The 21,542-nt window shown below is 36.0% G+C and overlaps 1 protein-coding gene across 4 annotated transcripts in view; it reads right to left on the reverse strand.

Moving 5' to 3' along the window:
- ADGRG2 (adhesion G protein-coupled receptor G2) overlaps positions 1 to 21,542 on the reverse strand; it is a 61,521-nt gene that overhangs the window by 14,197 nt on the left and 25,782 nt on the right. For 3 of the 4 annotated variants that reach the window (XM_068684176.1, XM_068684163.1, XM_068684185.1), the window contains exons 4-19: positions 19,108 to 19,134; positions 17,267 to 17,305; positions 15,071 to 15,103; positions 14,090 to 14,131; positions 11,982 to 12,029; positions 11,252 to 11,319; positions 9,731 to 9,804; positions 8,537 to 8,576; positions 8,370 to 8,404; positions 6,906 to 6,988; positions 6,158 to 6,218; positions 4,894 to 5,633; positions 4,001 to 4,199; positions 3,548 to 3,704; positions 634 to 783; positions 289 to 411 (exon numbers count right to left, since the gene is read on the reverse strand). In XM_068684176.1, the coding sequence (XP_068540277.1) occupies positions 289 to 411; positions 634 to 783; positions 3,548 to 3,704; positions 4,001 to 4,199; positions 4,894 to 5,633; positions 6,158 to 6,218; positions 6,906 to 6,988; positions 8,370 to 8,404; positions 8,537 to 8,576; positions 9,731 to 9,804; positions 11,252 to 11,319; positions 11,982 to 12,029; positions 14,090 to 14,131; positions 15,071 to 15,103; positions 17,267 to 17,305; positions 19,108 to 19,134 (1,919 nt within the window). The remainder of the gene's footprint in view (positions 1 to 288; positions 412 to 633; positions 784 to 3,547; positions 3,705 to 4,000; positions 4,200 to 4,893; positions 5,634 to 6,157; positions 6,219 to 6,905; positions 6,989 to 8,369; positions 8,405 to 8,536; positions 8,577 to 9,730; positions 9,805 to 11,251; positions 11,320 to 11,981; positions 12,030 to 14,089; positions 14,132 to 15,070; positions 15,104 to 17,266; positions 17,306 to 19,107; positions 19,135 to 21,542) is intronic. The other variant, XM_068684170.1, reaches the window with a different exon arrangement.

The raw sequence follows: 21,542 nt of genomic DNA on the forward strand, positions 1-21,542 counted from the left end.
ATAATTTTTATAGGTTTATGCTTTGGAGAATAAAACTCAAGCATAGGTAGGAAGGATAAAACTTCTTGGATGAGTGATAGAGCAAAATTACATCAAATTAGAGAATAAAAATTAATACCAATGATAAATAAGCAAAGATAAGTGACTTTGAAGGTCTAGTTAGAAATGAATTGTGCACACTATTAAAGCAGAACCAACTGATCTGAATTTTTGATACAGTATTTCTTCTACAACAACTCCAGTAGAAGCAATAAAACTACACTTTGTCTGCCAAAACATAAGTCATACCTGATTAGGTCTGATATTCTGTAAAGTGACAGTAACATTTGCCTTTAAGTTTTTAATTGTGAGGTTAGCAACACTTGATGATATAACACTGCTGATTAAAGATGCATTCTTCAAGGACGGATCCTAGAATGACAAAAAGTAATCAGATTTTAAAATCAAAGAAAATGATGCAGAGTACAGCACACACAAGTTCAGGTATTATGTGGAGTGAGTATTCAACAAAAATAATTACTTTTTAAATCGGGAAGTATTAAAATGTGTTTTGTGGGAAAAAATTCCATATTTGATTTTGCTCTAGTCTTGAGTTTAAAACCCTTATGTACAAAGAAAGGATTAAAAAGATACCTGGAACACAGCAGTCTTTTTAAAGAAATTGAATATAATTCTAGAAGCCAAGGCCAGCTCTTCAGGAGGTAAATTTGTCAGCAATGATGAAGGAAGTGTAATTGATCCAAGATTATTTAAGTCTTGAAGTGCATTAATGCCAAGAGAGATCTGAAAAATAAATGCACAGATTACACTTGATTTCTGTCACTAAAGAAAAAAATAAATTATACCTTATTTTCAGTTTAGAACTTTGAAATACGTATCTAAGGACTGCCAGGAACTCATTCCTGTCTCTCATTCCTCTCATGTGCCAAGGAACAAATAGTATCTGCAGGCCTGAAAATAGTGCAACTTTTTTCAGCTCTGCCTATCTTTGAAAATACTCTGTCTTTACCCATTTTTGTACAGGGGCAGAACTTCACTGCGGTGGGTAATATTGAATTGAAAACAATGATAAGCAACAGTCTGGCTAAGTCTATATAACTGTGTAGGGTGATTAACATTTCACAGCACAGAAACCTGCAAAACAAAGAATTTTTATACCCCTTGTGAAAAAGGTATATAATTTGTAGATTATTTACTACGAAATTTAGGGGTTTTATACTCACGGTACCTACCTATTTTGACATTAAACCTGCCCTGACTATTTTTAATTCCTTGGCTAATTTCAACTAAACTTGAAAGAAGAAAGGCAGATAAAACAGGTTTTTAAGCTGTGGCTGCCAAAAAGAAAAGAATTCTACTATTCCATGAGGAAAGCCTCCTCCATTCTTTGCTGGAATTCCTGATTGATCTATCACCATATGTAGAGCTACAGAATGACCCCAGAAAGTACTGCCTCTTGCCCAACCAGAAGGCCCAGCAAAAGTAGGCCAGAGACATGGGAAAAGCGAGCAATAGGAAAGAAATGAGAGTGTCAGGCAGCAAAGAGTTGTAGTGGACATGGAAGGGTGGTACCATAAAGGGACTACGCCAGCTAATGTGGTTACAAGGTAGGGAGAGAAGACGTCTGGAATCTAAATGAAGAATCAGGATAATGAATGCAAAGGAAAAGTATAGGAGAACTAAGGGTCCTGAAGTGAGAGAAGCGAGATTTTTGTGCTAGTACAGGAGCAAAGAACAAACCCACAGGCAGACTTCACTAGTGCCTCTGCTCAGGGATTATAATTGCAATTAAGATTGAGTCTTTTAAAAATGAATCCAGAAAACTCCAAGTTTTTAAGTAAAGTGTTAAGCGGAACCTAGAGCTATAAAACCTAAATTCATGTTCATCTGCTAGAAATGGCAAAAATAATCTGGATAAACTACAATTCAGATATCTCAAGAGCTAAATGATCTAAAATGGTAAAAGAATATCTGAACTGTCCCCCAGTTTTCTGTGCTGCATTTATATGACAAAGAGCTTTGTTTATTACAAAAACTCTATTTTTTTCTTGAAAGAATTTCTGAAGTTAAATTTGTGTTTCTTGTAGCACATTAGTCATCTTACACAGAAATACAAATATCTCAGAGTTCACAGGAGATGTGAAACAGTAGCAGAACTGAAGAGAGAAATTATCTGTGTTTTCAAACAATGTTTGTAACAGAAACAACACGGTGAGCACTCCTCAGTGACCTACCAATATGGTTTAACTCTTCTGTTTAGACCAGTGGTTTCCAAACTTCTTTTGGCTATACACCCGTTAGTAAAATTTTTTGGAATATCCACCCCTATATATATATATATATATATATATATATATATATATATATATATATATGTTTTTATGTATACATTACATACATTGTAAATGTATGTACATTGTAAAACATACACAAAAATAGAAATCAAAAAAGGATGAGATAAAGATTAAATAATAATTATTTATATATATAAGTTTCATTTATTAATGGCAGAAAAATATTTTCTTCCTGCTCCTCAATGGATTCTGTGCACCCCTGCAGCACCCACACCCCACTTTGGAGACCACTGGTTTAGACAGCCACAAATGAAATCCCAAATCAATTCCACTAAAGCATTCCCATTGCTCTGTTTTGAACCAGACGATATTCATTGATGATTCTCTGTATTTCATTGCCAGTGCCATCAGATTTCCAGAAGATCATTACTTAGCAGTTATCTATTTTTCAGCACTACCACCTCCAAGAGTCATCTTAGACTCATGCACTATATATTGCTAGGAAAACAAAAAATAACTCAAATGTTACCATATCATATAATTTTCAGTTTTTCAGTATCACAGAACAGTTCCAGTACTACTAATGGTTCATGCTAGCTTAATCTGTGTCCTTCTCCAAGAGGACAGAATGTGCCAGTATCTGTCCAGAACTTTCCATCTCTTCTCACTTAAGCCTCCATGAACTGGTGGTATTGTCCAAATTAGAATTTCCTCAACCAGAAGGGGAGGTTTGAGTGAGACAAACTGGATCCAAACTTTCTAAGCACTTTTTTCTTGGCAAGACCAACTAGTTATGAGCGACAAATATAAGAATGTTATTATACAAGCAACATAATAGTTCTTTCCTGGCACCTGTAGTTTCCTGCAATTAATTTCCTTCTAACATATGAAGCCATCTGGCAACACTCCTTGACAAATTTCAGCACTGTCAGGATGGGTAATTAAATGACTCATGATTCAGGGTTCTTGAGGCAAAATTATTCAACCAAGCAGTCTATCCATTCTGGTGTTCTGGCGTTACCCTGTAACAGCTTATTAGCTGAATGCCAGTTTCTGCTAACTGTGTTGCTTATTTACTTCATAATAGAAAACAAAAGGAAAAACTCTGAAAGACTTAAAAAGGAAAGTCTTTTTCGCTGAAAATAACATGAACAAAAGATCCTGAAAAAAAATATGTTTTACATATAAACATTAAAACATAAATAACATTAACATTTAAAACTTCATAAAATTTAGAATTATCAGTGCTCTACCTGGAGATCGGATGAATCCTGGACAGAAAAATACATTTGGTTGGAGCGGATGCTATTGGTTTTGACAACTGCCAGAGCCAAGGATGGGGAGGAAAAATCAGCTGACGTTGTTGAAAAGTTCAGTTTTAAGCCCATGTAATCCACCAGTTTTATAATTCTGTTAAGGAAAAGAGATACTCAGTACTACTACTAAGCACATACCCTTAAAGTTCTCAGGCAAGCTGTGGCTGTGGAGCAGCAATCCATCCAAGCACAGTATAAAATATGGCTTTCTCTGCTCTCTTATTGTGGTTTCAACACAAAAGGTATGCTGTTTTCCCTTTCCATACAAGTACACTAAAGAACAAGTAACATTCTTTTGGATTATGATTCTGAAAAAATGAAACTTGCTAAAGGTAATTTACCAAGACAGTCAATACAACATACCTTTAAACTATTGCCAGAATGACCTACCTGTTAGAAATTTGGGATGGTAGTTGTTGAGAAGCAGTCAGGACTTTGCTAACCTCACTAACCATTCTTTCTACGTAATTTGGCTCTACTTTTCCGGCTGCTAGATCATCTTCTATTTTGGACACAATTTGCTCAGCTGTGGTGACATTGATGGTAGTATATATGGAAGTTATGTACGTAGTAGCTGACAGTATCTTTCCTGCGACAAAAGAAGAGTAGTGCATTTATAAGTATTGTGCTCAACAAATCAAGTAAGCCCTGAGAACCAGAAAAATTAAGCAGTTCTCTTGAAAATTAAAAACCTTACCACAAGTGCAAGGTTTATTAGCATGTTACAGGAAAGAGAATGATTTTTTCTCCCTATGACTTTGCAGATAGCAATATTTTAAGTCTCAGGAAAACACTGAGCAAGGTTTCAAGGGGCCACTGTTGACTCCACTTTTTTTATTTTTATTATAAAGGTCCTCTCATGAGAAATCTTCATGGGAAAATACATAGTCATTAAAAATATTCCTAATCAATTAGAATATTTTAAGGAAAATCAAACTTTGATTTTCAGTATTTTAAATACTGATTTGGCAAAATAAAATTACCTAACTGTCTCTGTGACTTTAATTTTTCTGCCAAATATACCTGTTGGGAGCTTAGCACACAGTACTTAACTACCACAGTTACCAAAAAATTGTATAGTGAGGTAGCACTCGTCATGGCCAGAGGCATCAGAACACGTTCTAAAATGAGTACACAGCTTTTGAAAGTTGTGTCAGGCTCGTCACAGTATTTGGAAGGTGATAGCTCAGATACATAACTAAAATCTTGTTAATAAATTTTAAAAGCAAATTCAATATACGGCATTCAAGTTAAAAATATGTATTTTTATCTGTCATATTTACCTGTGCTTCCATTAGTCAGGCTACCATGGCCATCAGCAGTTGAATAAGGATGAGAAGCTGAGACAGAATGTTTGATAGGACCAACAGTAGGGGCCAAAGTTATTGTAAAAGGAGTAAAAGGAAGAGTAGGTGCTGAAGTAATGTTTTTGTTACCAGTAGTAGGTTGAGTTGAATCTGTAGCAAGAGGAATTTGTGCAACAGATTTGGTGGTAGTCTCAGTAGGTGGAAATGCTATTGGAGGTCTGGGGGGAAGCTCAGAAGAGGAAACTGCAGTAGGTTTAGTGAAACCTACAGCTGGAGAAATAATTGTGATAGGCTTGCTAAGATACGTAGCATCAGATTTAATTGAGAGAGCAACATTAGCAACAGATTTTGTTGCAGTTGTGGAAGACAGAGCTGTAGTGAGAGATTTATTAGAAGCTATAGAAGGAAAAGTTGGCCCAGTAGGTTGAGCAGGGGACTCAGAAGTGGAAAGTGTAGTGGTATCAGTGGTAGAAGATGAAGCTGCAGTAGTAGATGTGGCAGAAGTCTCAGATAGAGGAGTTGTGGACAGAGTTCCAGAAAAAGAAATTGCTGTGATTGGTGGGATCAGTGGTCTAACTGTGGGGTATTGTTTTACAGAAAGCACAGTGGGGGAAAGAAAAGCATTAGATTTGAAGGAAGGAACTGCAGTCTTTTTAGGGGGAGAAGAAGAATGAAAGAAAGGAATCCATATGGGATGAGGTGGCACTTCTATAGTACTGTAAAAAAAAAAAAAAAGCACAGAAATGCATGTTAAATGTAACATTATTCATATTTTAAAGAAAACAAGTTAGAAGAATCTATATGAATGATATGGACATATAATTAATAGTGCATATTTCAAAATTTATCAGATCAGGTACCACCTGCTCTAGTGACAAATACTAATTTTGTAGCATTTTGAGGGTTCATGCATTCTATTTTGCTGTAGCTGTTAACTAGCAAATCCATAAATATTACTGTGCCATTTGTAGTCTGCTTTGGAGGTGACCTGACTCTGAACACAAAAAAAAAGTTACCTGCATCAGGATCAGGGAGAAGAAAAAAAAAAAGAAGGAAGGAAGGAAGAAAGGAAGGGAGGGAGGGAGGGGTAGGGAGGAAAGGAGCTATACAGGAAGATGTCTTTCAGTTTGTGTTTATAGAGTCCTTCCCACCTATTCTACCACACCATGAAAGATCACTCTACTTATGTGTTACAAAGATTAGGAAATAAGAATGTCAGCCTTTTTGTATTTATACTTACTACATTTTTAATTCTTCAGCAGTCAAGGAACAATACTTCAGTGACGAGCAGCAGCACTGTTCTGAGATGACAAAGAAGCATTAACTTAGTTTGTCCTGAAGCATAAAAATTGCTAATACCATTAAGTAAAGTATTCAAATACATGTAAGTGTATGCTTTACTTTTTTTTTTTCCACAATAGTGCATCTTGTATAATTGGTTTTGATTTTCTTCTAAAATGACATTTGCAAGACTGATCTTGATACGCCAAAATAAATGCCCCCAGATTTTTGCTCAGTGCCCCAGAAGCACAGATTTCTCTTTTTAGTATGGTAAACGAACTAGAATGCAAAGGTACATGCTTTTAAACAAAGAAACAAATGGTATGAGCCACCACTCCATACTATCACAATATCACTCAGAGAACTTGACTACATTATAAACTTGTCAATTCAGGCCACCAGTTCAGAAACACATTTGTGTTCTCAAGCTATGTTTCTGCTAATCCTTTCAAAATCTGCTCTATTGATGTACGCAGCAATTTTATACATTTTTTTTTTTTAACATATACATATCTCCCTCTCCCCACCCAAAAATCAGAAAGGCTGCATTTTTGGTGCATTTAAATTGTTCAACAAAAATGTATTTTTATTTAAAATTAAGTAAGATTTCTCTCTTATCTACTTGGAGGTCACCTGTAAAAATATGACATCTGTAAAAACATCTGAAAGGGTAACTGTGATGAGACTGTGTTTAAAGCACAACTTACCAATTTTGCTTACTTCTGCTCTGTCTCTTAAAATGCTTATATTCTCTTTCTTAGCCAGCTTTAATATGAAATTGCAGTGTATACTATAATGAGAAGAAAAAGCCTTAGGCTCAAGAAACAGATACGCCTTGTCTTTACAATGCATGAAATTAATGACAAATACTAAGTCAGAGAAAGCACTTTTTTCCTAGGCTTTTTCAAACATGAGGATATTTCCAATGTATTTAAAACACTTCATCAAGCTAAAAAGAAGAATAATATATCAGTTTGTGGCAGCTTATTTTCTGTTTTCTCTACAGACACTGTTGATCCTTAAATGGGATCCTCCCTAACCAATGCTAGCCTTTAAACAGTTGGTAATTTTGTAAAGATAATAACAATCTCCATTTTTACTGTAGAGAAACCCCAGAGAGGAACAAGCAAGTGTCCTGGATCACTATGTTAGTGTATACAAAATCTCCATCACCCGGGGAAAAATCTAGTGTTCTCTCTCACGACTTCAGAGGGAGCTTAAATGACTCACTTAAGCACAGAACTAGCTTTTTACAACTATGTTTGATGACATGAAACTGTATGAACTAGCAACCATACAGTCAGTATTCTTAATATTAGGCAAAACCAAACACACAGGTGAATGAAAAGACAACATAGAAATGATAACAAAACTTCTTTCCAGCTCACCAGAATGAAGAGTACCCTACCTACTGCCAATAGATGACATGAAGGTGTGATCTGACTTTCTGTCCATTATTATTGTGGGGTTTTGGACTTTTGCTTCATTCTAAACCAGGAAGATAAACCCCAAAACTCAAGTATCTGGGGAAATGAAGTTTCAGATTTTGTTTTAGAATGTAGCGTTTCCAATCTGATCTGTTTAAAGTACCATCAGTTTAGCTGTGCATAGCAGTTAAGTTGAGAGACATGATCTACATTTCAGGGTTTTGAGGATCACCTGCTGTGGAGCAGCTTTGCCATTCTGGTACTCCATGGCTTCGTGACTCTGAACTAGTTTACCTTCTCAGGCTTTCCCTATCCTGAGTATGATCAGTTTCCCAATCTGAAACACTTAAGCAATTACCTCAGAAACACTGCATTGCAGAATTGCATTCACAAGCTCTGGCAGTTTGGTGATCCCCAATCTCACAGCCTTAGTGGCTAAGCTGCTAATGTGATGATACAGGAGAACTACGGCAGGCAAGGCCATATTCCAAATTCAAATTCACCGGATTAATTAAACCAGTTCGGTTAAATATATACATATATATATATAATGTAAAATAAATCAATAATGCTAGGAAACTAACAGGATCAGAATTTCTTTCCTTGTTAGCCTGCATGTATTTCTCCAGCCTGTTTCTCAGACTTAACTTCCTTGATAGCTTTTCTCCTGTTACATAGCCATTCATATCACAGACAATATATGAGCTCTTAAATACAAACTTTAAAAAAAAAACAACAACAAACCTCTGGTTTTCTGCACTGCATTCCATAACAGAGGACTGTAACAACAAGGGAAGAAAAGGATAACATTGTTTTGTCAGGAGAAAGCAGGACTTACACTTAGGTAATGACATTATCAGAAATAAGTTGAAAGAAGTTTTCTAAATAGTAACAACAATTAGTCATCTTACCTCACTTAGTTCTTGCAAGGTTTTGTTGAACTCTGAAATTCTTTAAAATAAAAAGTGACAGTCAAGGAAGATTTCTAATTATGTTTCTAAAGACAATTATAGCAGTATCACAAAAAAAAAAAACAAAAAAAAAAAAAACAAAAAAAAAAAACAAGCAATTGCCAAGGAAAAAAAACCAGTTGATTGCTGACTTTTTAAAACTACGCCGGTTCTAGTATTGCAAAAACACTTTTCAAAGGACTGAACTTGTCAATAGTTGCCTTTTGTTAGTCACTTGGCACACTAAGTTTAAACCTCTGTCATCACATGTTTTAACAACAATCCACTTATTTAAAGCTTACTTAAAAGAGCGAAAGATAAATCTTAATGTTGCCTTTTGGCAAGCAAGCATTAAGAACAGAATTCTAAACTTATACTCAAAGCCACAAAAGGAAAATGAGTAGGAGATACATGTTTCTTCAAAAACAAGACCTGCTGGCCAACTGTTTCTATTTGATTTTCAGAGGGAGGTTGGGAATAGCAGTAAACACAGACATTCAAACCTCTCTGGAGAGCAGTATGAATATGAAACGTGCTAGAAAGAGAAAGGTAAGCAGAACGATGGCTGGGGACACTACCTAGGCAAAAGCTTTGGTGCTTGTGGAAAGAGGAAAGAGCACATCTCAGAAACGTTGTGAAGGAAGAAGTTATACAAAACTAAAAAAAAGCAAATATGACTCCATGAATCAATAAAACCTACAGCCATAAAAGCTCACTTAGTAATTCCTAAGAGACAGACCAAATCCCTGAAACTATGACAGACATTTATCCATGAAGAGCAAAAGCCAAATTGGCATTCTCAACAATCCATAGTTCACATCCTCAAGAATTATTGTCATCGCTATTATTAAGATCATCAGCATACAAACAACAAGGCACTCAGGCCTTGTTAAACCCCAAGGAAACTGAAGGACCTAAAATGAAATCAGCAAGTTTGTTAAAACAAACTCCAGCGGTAACTAAAACAAAACTAAGACTACTCTAACCAATATGAACTTTATGATTAAGAAAAACAGTTCACAATTCCTGAAGTTTTTTAATTCTGAAGTGCAGAAATAATGCAAAGTGGAGAGTCTGCTAACCACATGAAAGGGTTGCTTGCTTCATCTTTTTCAAATACTGCAAAGATTTCAATCTTTATTTAAAATTACTTACCTCAGCTCTTGTAGCGTTGGCGCTGAAATTGGAATTAAGTTTGCAACTTGATCGTTGATGGTTACGTTATTAATCTGTTAGAAACAAAGATTCCACTGCTAAATAAAACAAGTGATATTTAGCATTAAAAGAAACTTAGGTTTATTTCACATATCTTAACAGTCTGAAATTCCAAAGATAAGCAGCATTCTTTCTCCTGAATACACTTCAATAGATATTTATGATGACTTTGTTGTTACAACTGAAGGAATTGGCTTATCCAGGATAGACCTAATAACATGATCTGACTTGTGAAAAATATAGGAAATAGGATAGTGATTTCACACTGTCTTATGTTGGAAAATTAGGAAACTGGCTCAGTCTGCAACAGAGATCTTAGGTCAGACATGGAAAAAAACTTTCTAACTGCAATGATAGTGCAGCAATGGAACAAACTACACAACTGACATAAAAAATAGACAGAATCCTGGGAGTTAGAAAACAAGAACTGAGGTGAAACACATAGTATGAGTGATCTAAATATATCTGATCTAGCCTCAGGGCTGAGGGGTGTGCTAAGGTTTTTCTAAAGGTCCTTTACAGATCTGCATTCTTATGCTCTGGTTTCCACCATTACCTGTTATTTTTACATTTCAAGCAGTGAGTATCTTGATGAAAACATCATCTGACATATATGGTACTTTACACAACCACAGAAATATTCTGCTAAAAAGCGAGACAGTTTCAATAGACAGGAAACCTATTTTTTCTACTAGCTGTGAGCATAAAGTTAATATGCTTTGGGATACTCAGGCCTACCCCTACCCAAAGTCAGTGCTCAGTGTGCTCCTGTGCAGTAGCTCTCTGGGGCAATTTAGCTGACTACCCACAGGCTTGCAGAGGTTGGTGTGTGAAATCTCAGACTGAGTGTAGACAGGGACAGGTAGGAGAAATGTACAAGGACTGCTAACAAGCTAATGTTCTTTTATCTTCTTTTCTTGTCTCTTATTTTCTTCAGTTTTCCATTTATAACAACTAAATACTCTTACCCTGCTGCACAGAATAATGCCCTTTTTAGGAGAGCCTCAACATAAATTATTGTCAGGATGCAATCCAACCTAATTTATGCCCAAACTGCTAGCAGTTTGATGCCAGCCTCCTCAAGTGTCTACATTCATCACCAAAGGAAGATTCTGCATGCCTAAATTTAGACTCTTAATTAAGCAGTTCATACTTCTCTCTCCAGACTTTCCAGGGTTACCTTCCCCTTTTCAGTGGTTATACAGAGAATAATGGACCTTGCTGTAGGAACTTCACTTAGCTGGAGTTCTAAAATTTAGCCATGCGGCAGTTGTTTAGAGAGAGAGAGAGTAGATCCATCTACTGCAAATATTAACTAGCACTGCAAATTGTACTTGAAGTAAAATAAAAGCATAAACAAACATTATAAGAATCATAGTAGGGTATCAGCATTTAAGTGTAGAAAAAGAAACTGATTTCAACCTTCCTTACAACAAAGTTTTTATAAGAGAGAACACTTACTATTTCTACATTTAGTGATGTGTTACGTTCTTCTCTTGCCTGAAGTTTTACCTTGCCCACATAGAACACTAAAACCAAAAGGCAAAACAGTTGAAGAAAATCAAAACTTAACATGATGCAACTTTACTTGATGTAAATAATTTGAGAATTTAAAAAAAAAATCACTATCTTTTGTTAAAATGCAAGGGAAATAAGAACACTTGAACTAGTTTCTCTGATCCTTCACTATTTTTGCAACTTCTTTTCCATTTCTTCAATTACAATTTCCACATATGAATTAGTCTTAGTTTCATTGTTTTCCACATATTCATTTTTGCAGGCTATTTCTAAATTCTTCCTAGTTCTTTTTTTTTTTCCCCTATACAATTCCAAATCCTGTTATGAGCATAAAATGTGAATACATTTTATACACACAGAATTGCATTTGACATTGTATACACTAATAGCATACTGTTCTCTTCTTTTCTCAGGTCTGTAATTCTTATCTGTAATTCTATATATTTTGATAAGAAAAACAAGATCAAAAATCTTATAGACTGAACAGTACTTTTAAATTAAAAAACACGTTTTATATTAATTTTAAAAAAGCTACACACAAACTCTCAAATTAGCAATAAAATTTAATAGAGAGCTAGTTTTTATATAGTAACTAAAGGTTGCCTTGTTACTCAGAATAGAAAATAGTTGAACATGACTTTTATAAGAAGAGTGGAAAAAGAAAATCACTGACCTGAAAAATTGCAGACAGATGATGTGTTGCATAAAATGGTTTCTCCTGCTATATTTTTTGGGGAAAAAAGATCTAGTGAGTAGACGAGTTGAACTTAAAAACCCAGTACTGGCAAACACACATATTTACAATCATTTCCTTGTCTTAAATGTAAAGGTCTTAACATTTCATATACTGTCTAGGCTTCACTTCTCTAAGTGAAGTCTCTCATTATCTAAGACATGGTGTTCAGAATGAGACACACTGGCTTTGATTAGTTGATTTTGAAGAATTTTCTGTAAGAGTTTCCACAGAATATCTACACACAAGTGGTATATGCTTTTTTTTAAAGCCAGCTTGGTGGAAAGCAAAGTAGCATTTAGCCACATTAGAATATAGTTCTATCTAATACAATATGCAACATACTTAACTAAGTTGTTAATATATAGGTAGGACTGTGTTCTAGTGGCAATACACATCTGCTTTTTATTAACTGTGTTGTGTGGCTATTTCCAAACTTAATATTAAGAACTAATACAACTGAGATAGTCAAGTCCTGAACTCTCACTGCAACTTGCTAGGTGCAAGCAAGTTCTGATGTAAAGGGCTCTTTATTGAGATTATCAAAAATAAGCTGATATTTGTAAAAACCACTGAGACAGTAAAGTCTTCCTGTACAATCAAGATACAATAGAAATCAACATAAATCCCTCAAATATTGGAGTATTCAAATGTTAGGTAGCATGTTATCTGTTTCTGAGGATCCTACTACAGCTAATTATTATGGAACTAAAACTATTCCACCTGATAGAATTTGAACTATGATGCTACAAAACGTGTATTCTCTCACCTAACAGAATATGCCTTTAGTTAGTTACAATAAGCCTTTGGCTACCACCAAACACTACCTATACTGCAAAGAAATAACACTGATCAAAATGCACTGTAAACAGATGTCTCTGTTGTATAAAACCAAAGTAAAGGACCAGAAAGGTATCTGCATCCAAGACAAACTTCTGCATCTGTTCACAGAAACAATGTGGCAGCATAATTTCCTTTCCTTAAATGGATTACTTAATTATGTTGAGGAACAGCAAAATGGTTCAAATTAAGCACCATATTTTGAAATGAGAATATAGATTGGCCTCCATTAACAGAAAAAAAAACGTTGTTTTCTCTGTTGTTATCACTACCTAGTACCAAATAAGATGGGAAATTTTTCTTTCCATCTTTTTTAACTCTTTCTGTGGCCCAAACATTTGCCTGTCATAGCCTGTTATTTCTTCAATTTTATCACTATCGACAGCCATCAGAGGGTATGGACTGCAAACTGCTGGCAATATTCAAAATATTAGAAAAAAATATTAGCAATATAAATTTGCTTTCACTTTTGTATTGTCAGTTGTCAGTAAACTAGTATCATCACTTTTATTTTAAAAAAATCCTTAAAGAAATAAAACGTAAATAACTAAATTTGTCCAAATTAATTACATGAAAAAGAATATTTATAAAAACCCAACACACAAACAGGAGCACCACAAAAAAAACAGTAAGGTCAGCCTGGTTATGTTTGCACAGCACCTACTAGTCTTGCTCAGGATCTCTATAAGCCACCAAAACGCACAAAATCAAATAAGCTCCATGAGGATAAACAGCTGATCAGAAGTTGCTATAGCTTCCAATCCTCAAAGATCATCAGATGATAATGGTTGCAAGTTTCTTGCAGGTCATGTTCACACAGTGAAATTATACTAGCCAGTATGGCTCCAAATCAATTGTTTTACAACCTACTCTAATTCAGTGCTAACATATTCTAGTTGGTCTACTAGACTCCTATATAAATAATAAAAAAAATTTAACTCAGTCTACTCCTATAGACTGTATCTGCCCTGAGAACATCATGTCTGGGTTCAGTCTGCTTCAATCTATTTAAAAGTGTGAGAATTTAATTTTTATTATAGTAAACATGGCTTCTGAGACAGCTTCTTACATCTTTGTGCTGCTTGACACTGTTGCTCTGACTTACGAGATAAGCAAACCTTTCCATATGTGGCTGTCTACGTAAGCACAACAAATTCTAAGAAGGATAAAAGAGTATCAGTGGATCACTGATAATCTATGACTCCTACCTGGTGTTATGGTGGGGTAATAGTCAGTGATGTTAGGAGTTTCTGTTGAAAAGAAAAAATAAAATAAACGTTTTAAAATTAAGTTTTCACATATTAATTTAAAAAGACCATGAGATACGGATCACAAAAAGAAGGTTCCCAATATCCACTTTGTCTTCCCAAAAGTGTAAACACATGACCTTTTGTAAGGGAATTAAGTTGCTTTCTGCGTGGGAAAGGAAAAAACTCTGTTCTGAGTAAGATCCACCCAATCAAATATTTATATCCACCTCTGAGCCAGTTACTCTAGCCTCTCTGTTATTCCATTGAAAAAGAGTTGCTTTTAAGGCATGATTCCCATTTGACCTACATGGATACTTCAGTGTAAAATGAGTCACAGTATAAAAATGTCTCTTTCTCCCCAGCAGCTATGAAGAATAGCAGGGCATCCAGCTTAGATACAGACGTGCAGGCATCTGTACTGATAGGGGGTGAATCTACTCCTTGTCTTCAAATGTACACATCAGGAAAAAAAGTGTAGCCAGTTCTGAAGGAGACGTTACTAATCCTATTTGGCAACTCGCTGCAAGAATATATATCATGCCAGTGTCTTTAAGGAACACTGTACAGATTCGAGTTTTGCAAAATACTTTAAATACTATCACAAGATATAGAAAACATTCTATCTATGTATATATACCAAAAACCTCCATACTTGCTAGAAGTAAATATGCCCAGTTTGGGCTTTGGTAAGCAATGCAACATTTCACCTAAAAAAGAAAGGCTAATGGCTTACTGTTAGTATAACACACTTCAAAACCCTATTACCCATGGAGACTTAAAATACAGATTGGAGACAAATACAATTTAAATATAATGTAAGAAAAGAATTTGGACTAAACAAAACCTATTTGAGGAAAAAAAAAAAAAAAGAATAGCAAACTTTTATGAATGCAACACACGTTCCCTTTCAGATATGACTACCCTCATACTAATTCTCACCTGCAGTTTTTGTAGTATCATCTGAAGACATCTCTGAAGAAGAAAAATTAGTAATGGTAAAAACAATAAAAATAAAAATCTAAAAATCTAAAAAATCTAAATCTAATAAAATCTAAATCTAAAAAATCCTAAATCTAAATCTAACTAAATTGGAATAGGAGAAACATTATAAAATCTTGCCTGAGGGACTAATAGGATAGGTGATAAAAGTAACAATAGAGGATTCTGGAACAACAAAAAAAAAAAGATAAACAGAAAAAGTATTAATGTAATTTTTATTTCTGTGAATTTTGGAGAAAGAAGGTTAAGCATGCAACAATTCCATCAGGAACTGAATTTTAATGATCAAAGTTCCTTTTTGGGAACAACTTTAGATCTCATTAAGAACTTTAATTCAAAAATCTGAGTAGGTATCTAAATACAAATAGCTGGTAATCGAGTTCCTTTAGGTAATTTTCTTTTACTGGTTTCATTCTTTTGTAAGAGGTTGATGAATTTCCCCTATTCAACTGCTCAGCCCTAAGGCCCTTTTTGTGCATGAACTAACAACACTCACAAGCAAAGATGACACACTTGGCTTGGCAAACTGTTTCTCCAAAAAAGCTATTTTTGCCAGAAACTGTATATAAATACAGTGGGGGAAGGGAAGGGAAGGGAAGGGAAGGGAAGGGAAGGGAAGGGAAGGGAAGGGAAGGGAAGGGAAGGGAAGGGAAGGGAAGGGAAGGGAAGGGAAGGGAAGGGAAGGGAAGGGAAGGGAAGGGAAGGGAAGGGAAGGGAAGGGAAGGGAAGGGAAGGGAAGGGAAGGGAAGGGAAGGGAAGGGAAGGGAAGGGAAGGGAAGGGAAGGGAAGGGAAGGGAAGGGAAGGGAAGGGAAGGGAAGGGAAGGGAAGGGAAGGGAAGGGAAGTTTAAAGGTTGCTCAGAAAATAAATGCAGAGTAAGCACGTTTTAAGTGTCAGCGCAGCAATATGAAGCAGTTTGAGGACCCCTTTGCATCACTCCAATATGACAACTTAGTGACTTTTTAAAAACAGGCCAGAGCAGCTTCATAACAGCCAAACACTATGCTTTCAAAATTTCACTGCTGAAAGCATCACTTCCATCGCTAAAATTAGTATCTTAAATATAATTAAAAAAACAAGTTGTCTACTTTGCATAGAGATAGCTGCACATCAAGAGAAAAAGCAATCTACTTGGTAAAGGAAAGGGAGCTTTTCTTTTTATATATTTCCACCAAATCACCCATTTAGAGCCTTTTCAGAAATGCCTTCTTAATTCCATACCCAGAATAAAGCTAAGCATATTCTGTTTCTAACTAATAGTCCTGAAGACAAATGATTTTCTACAGCAACTTAAAAGCCGCCAAAATATGAGAAATCAGAGTGAAAGCTAAATGCTGACTTCATCTGCATTATTTCACTTGGTACAACAAATACTGAATTGTCTGCAGTTGTTAAAGATGAACCATTCCCAGAGAGTGACTGTATCTGTAACAGAACAAAAGTGTATGTGTTCTTGTGCCTGTGTTACTTCTTTTCTCTAGAGCACAGTATGTCAGCATACATTAACCAAGAAGGCAATTGACTCTTCCCGTGTGTATACAGCCTTTGTTTTTTCCATATATATATATATTTATTTTTTTTTCTGTTAAAAATAGACGTCATTGATGTTCATCACCTCTGGTTCTGCAAGTTAAATGACATACACACATCGAAGCCCTGGGCAACCTGCTCTAGTGGGTGGCATCCCTGCCCATGGCAGGGGGTTGGAACTAGATGATCTTTAATCTCTTCCAACCCAAACCATTCTGTGATTCTGTGAGCTACTAGGGTGGGAGGAGATGTACGGGAGCTGGAGTCCCTACAGTGTTCCCCCTCTGTCATCTCTGCAAACTGTTCACTGTTCAGGTTACTGAACAAAAGGCTCCTGATCAAGCAATTTTCACCTACGTCATCCTCAGTGATCACTGACAAAATCCATGAATGATCCCACAAGTTACGCTATTTCAATACAAAGTCAAATGTAGAAAATGAAGACAAAAAATTAAAAATGAAAACACTGATGAAATAAAAAATGATAACACTATTGTAATTCATTTACACTACAATTCTTCTGCATTACTTCACATAAAAGCAGCAAGGAATTCATCTAGTGGGAAATAACAGACACTGTAGTATAGCAAAGTCCTGATTTTCTTACCAGAACTGGTTGTTGCAGCTGATTCTCCTGAATGTAGAACTTTTGTTTAAGATGTAAAAAAAAAAAAAAAAGGAAGAAAACAAAAAGAATATAGATTAATAAATGATGTTTCAGACACACACACAATCATGCTCAGCAGCCTTTCCACATATTATCTAAGTTAACTGCATTCACCAGAAGAGGGCGACACCTGCTTATCCAAAGAACATTTCCAGATTTGAAAAAAAACATGGACATAAAAATCTCTGATTAGATAACCTTACAACTTTTATGAATTTAAATAAAATTCTAATAAAGATTATTTATTTCCAGTAAATACTGGACATTTTGCATTGTATAATGTTAAGAAAACAAAGATCGTTGTCCCAAGATACATGAAAATTGACAGCTAGCCTGAAAGCCACAGGCCTATCCTGAGTGTCTTGCCAATTCTGGAAATGAGAATCAAATGTATACAACAAGATCACTGGACTTGGCTTATGAAGAACTCTTCTCAGACTCTGCATAATAACACTGAGACTTGCCATTTAAACTTGATCCCATACATACCCATTCTCTTTTCTATCCGGCAACAAGCAGCACTACAAAAAAATAATTCTTTTCAGGTTTGAACCTCTGATCTTGATAGGAGCCAGCCAACTATTTATATAGCAAACACTAGCTACCAAATCTTTGATGTTGTTACAGCGAGCATTCGGATCAAAAAGAAATCAGGTAATTTGATATCTGGTTCACACAGCAACTTCAAAGCTCTTTCATTCACTGAATGATTTTTGAGGGTGCCATGGGGAAGTACAATCACAGTGTCACAGAAATATAATATAAAGAGCAGCTGGCTACAAATAGAATCACAGAATGCTTTAGGTTGGTAGGGACTTTAAAGATAGCAAATTCAACCCCCCAACAGGAAACACTGTTTTAAAACAAATTGTACCTAAGATATTTCAACATCTTCTCCAAAAACTCAAAAGCTATCCTGTAATGTTACTAACAAAACACTAATTACACTGTAAAACAAATACTGTTGTGGCAGAAAACAGATACTGAAGTCCTCTGTGGAAAATCAGATGTTTTTGGTTAAAAGTAATAAACACAGAGCTTCTGAAATGCTAATCCCTCACATGATTCCTTGCTTAGACTTTTCTTTTGCCTTACTAAAAACTAGTAATAGCTTCTTGCCAAAGAATAAACCTAAATATAATCTCTGCAATGGAAGGAGAATCAGAGTCATCTCAGTGACTTTTCTTGCAAAAATTACTGAAGCTATTTGCACCATAAAATACAAAATAAAGAGAATGATCTGGATAATTAATTTTCAAATATTTACACATTCTTAATTATCTCAATGAATTAAAAAGTCACAGCAGCAGCAATTTTCCTACACACTTTCTAAAATGCTACAACAATGAGAAAAAAATGACACAGAACCTTCATATACCTGTTATCTGATTTCTTTTAGGCAACATAGTAGCAGTTCCAATTAAGAAGGAAAAAGTTTTCTAGGAGCATAAGTTTATATATATAATTTATACACACACCTACAGACAGAGATTTTTTTAACACAACCATTTTATATATATTATTATGCTTGGAGTTCTTTTACTCTTTTTACTTTTCTTTTTACTCTTTTAACTTTTGATTATTTTTTATTTTGTGCTGTCAAAATGTTCATTTGTGTGAAAATAAATTGCTTGGAAAGTACTTGAAGTATGTTACAGTAGAACTGAGAAGATGAGTTCCAGTTTGTGCAAACACAGCTTTACTGCACAGGCCAGTATTTCACCTGCCTTCAGTCAGTGTGACTAATCCTGCTGGTTTTACATTGACAAACCAACGCTCACCTGCAGGTCTGGTGGTTTCTTCCGTATCTGACAAGAGAATAAAAAGAACAGACACAATTAGGTCATAGATCTAAGACTAGAGAATTTTGTAACAGTAAACAAAATTAAATAAAAAATACTCCCCTCCTCAAAAACAAACAAACAAACACTAAAACACAAAAAGTAATAAAAAATAACAGAAGAAACCCAACATAGTCAAAACAAAGCAGAAGGCATTTAGCATATTCAATTCTTCCCAAGAATTTCAGGGCCAGGCATTCAAATTAAGGTTCAATCTTAATAAACCAGAACAGTGTGCTAGGAACTTAAGAGAACCAAAAACAAGAAGAAAGGACAGACGTTTACACTCATCAGCAATGGGTGAAACTCACCTAGAGCACTTGCTGTCAATCAGTAAAGCCTTGAGACTATTATTCATGCACTAACCATTCCTACCTATTTTGGGAGGACTGAATGCAATCCTCCTGTTTCCCAGCATGACCCCAAGTTTCTAACAGGACACAACACCTTTGTTCATGCAGGTAAAAAGAACTCTTAAGATGGGATTTTCTCTTCCAATGAGAGGCCAGAATCTCTACCTGACTTTTGTCTCCTTATAGATCTTTCCCTAAATCTACCTTCACATCATCAGGTAAACAGTCACTAACAAAATCGTAAGAGACTATTTCTACTTATTTAAGCAGGTCTTTGAGCTGCAGCAGAATTAAAATCTCTCAACTGCTCCTGCCACTCTGGCAGACAGAATATTGCTCTAAAAAAAGAAAGTGCTGAGGACAACGTCTCAGGACAGTTCATGTGTTCATCCTGCCCTCATCAGGCTTTATCAAATAAAACTGGAGAGGTGGGTAAGACAGGGATGTTTTATTCCGTACTTATGTCTAAAATATATGGAATGTACTTTGCAAGCACACTTGCATCTCGTAGATGTTCACACGCCCAAGAGCCACACCACCAAGAGCATCTAAACAACAAGCAGGTAGACCAGGCTGCCAGAGCTGAAGAGGCTCAGACGGACCTCTCCTGCACAACATCCTTATCTATAAAATGGAGAGATGTAGATTTGATGGCCGGACCACTCAGAGGATAAGGAATTGGCTGGATGGTTGCATTCAAAGAGTTGCAGTCAATGGCTCCATGTCCAGGTGGAGATCAGTGATGAGTAGCAGTGTCCCACACTGGGGACTGGGGACTCAGTTGGGACTGGTCCTAATTAGTATCTTTATCAGCAACACAGACAGTGGGATTGAGTGCGCCCTTAGCAAATTTGCAGATGACACCCAGCTGAGCAGGGCAGGGAAGGGATGCCATCCACGTGGACCCTGACAGGCTTGAGAGCTAGGCCTCTGCGAACCTCACGAGGTTCAACAAGGCCAAGTGCAAGGTCCTGGACCTGGGTAGGGGCAATCTCAAACATGAATATGAGCTGGGAGGAGAATGGATGGAGAGCAGCCCTGAGGAAGAGGACTTCTGGGGTTTGGTGGACGAAATACTGAATATGAGCCAGCAATGTGCGCTTGCAGCCCAGACTAAGGAACCCACCTCTTGAAGTATGAAGCATCTGACAGGACACCACACTGTTTCTGCCCACTACAAAAAATAATCTACCCGGGGACTCTGACCTTAAGGTCATTCTCAGGTACTTTTGAGCATTTTGTGCAGATATATTCACTGCAGACACACTGCTTTTTCCATTCTCTATATCCCTTCAACCCATTTTGTGAATTTTGAGAGTACAAGTAGTATCCTGAAGTAGATAAGAAACCTTGCCCAATGACACATTTAGTATCGTAGGTTAGTCAGTAAGACAGAAACATCTAAAAACACCAAAAGCATGTAGTCATAAATTCAACAGCACGGGGAACAAAACAAGCTAAAGACAAGCCATGAATCTGGAGCTGGCAAACACAGCAAATGATGGTGGCATGCATAGCTGTGGAGCACTTTTCCCTGGATCAGATATCTAATCACGACTTTCTTACATCACAGCATTCACATGCCTATTGTTGTTAGAAATTATCTGTAAGAAAGAGACTTTTCACTGACCAAGGTGCAGCAGTAGGTTCACTAACCAAGTATTTGTTCAGAATCACCTTTGCATACAGAGAGGTGGGAGGAGGAGAGGCTGTCATACATGATTCAATTCCACTTATATTTGTCAACCCTACTCCTCTGTTGTATTAAGAGCTAGAAAAGAATATGAATACAGTTTATTTGGAGAAGGATTAAAGTCCAATCCAAAATATCCCTAAAGTTGACATGCAGAAAGGAAAGTAAAATAATCAAAGGTGTGCTAGCCACAAGCACAGAACGTTAATTTTCCTTGGGTTCTATGGATAAGAGCAAGAAAATCTTTACACATATAAAACCTGTTTTTATTTGCCTTGTGCATTTTCATGTGCAACACTGTTTATCTGCAGCAGAATAGTCTCTCTTGC

Source organism: Anas acuta, chromosome 1 (genome assembly GCF_963932015.1).
Source record: "Anas acuta chromosome 1, bAnaAcu1.1, whole genome shotgun sequence".
NCBI classification, from domain to species: Eukaryota; Metazoa; Chordata; class Aves; order Anseriformes; family Anatidae; genus Anas; species Anas acuta.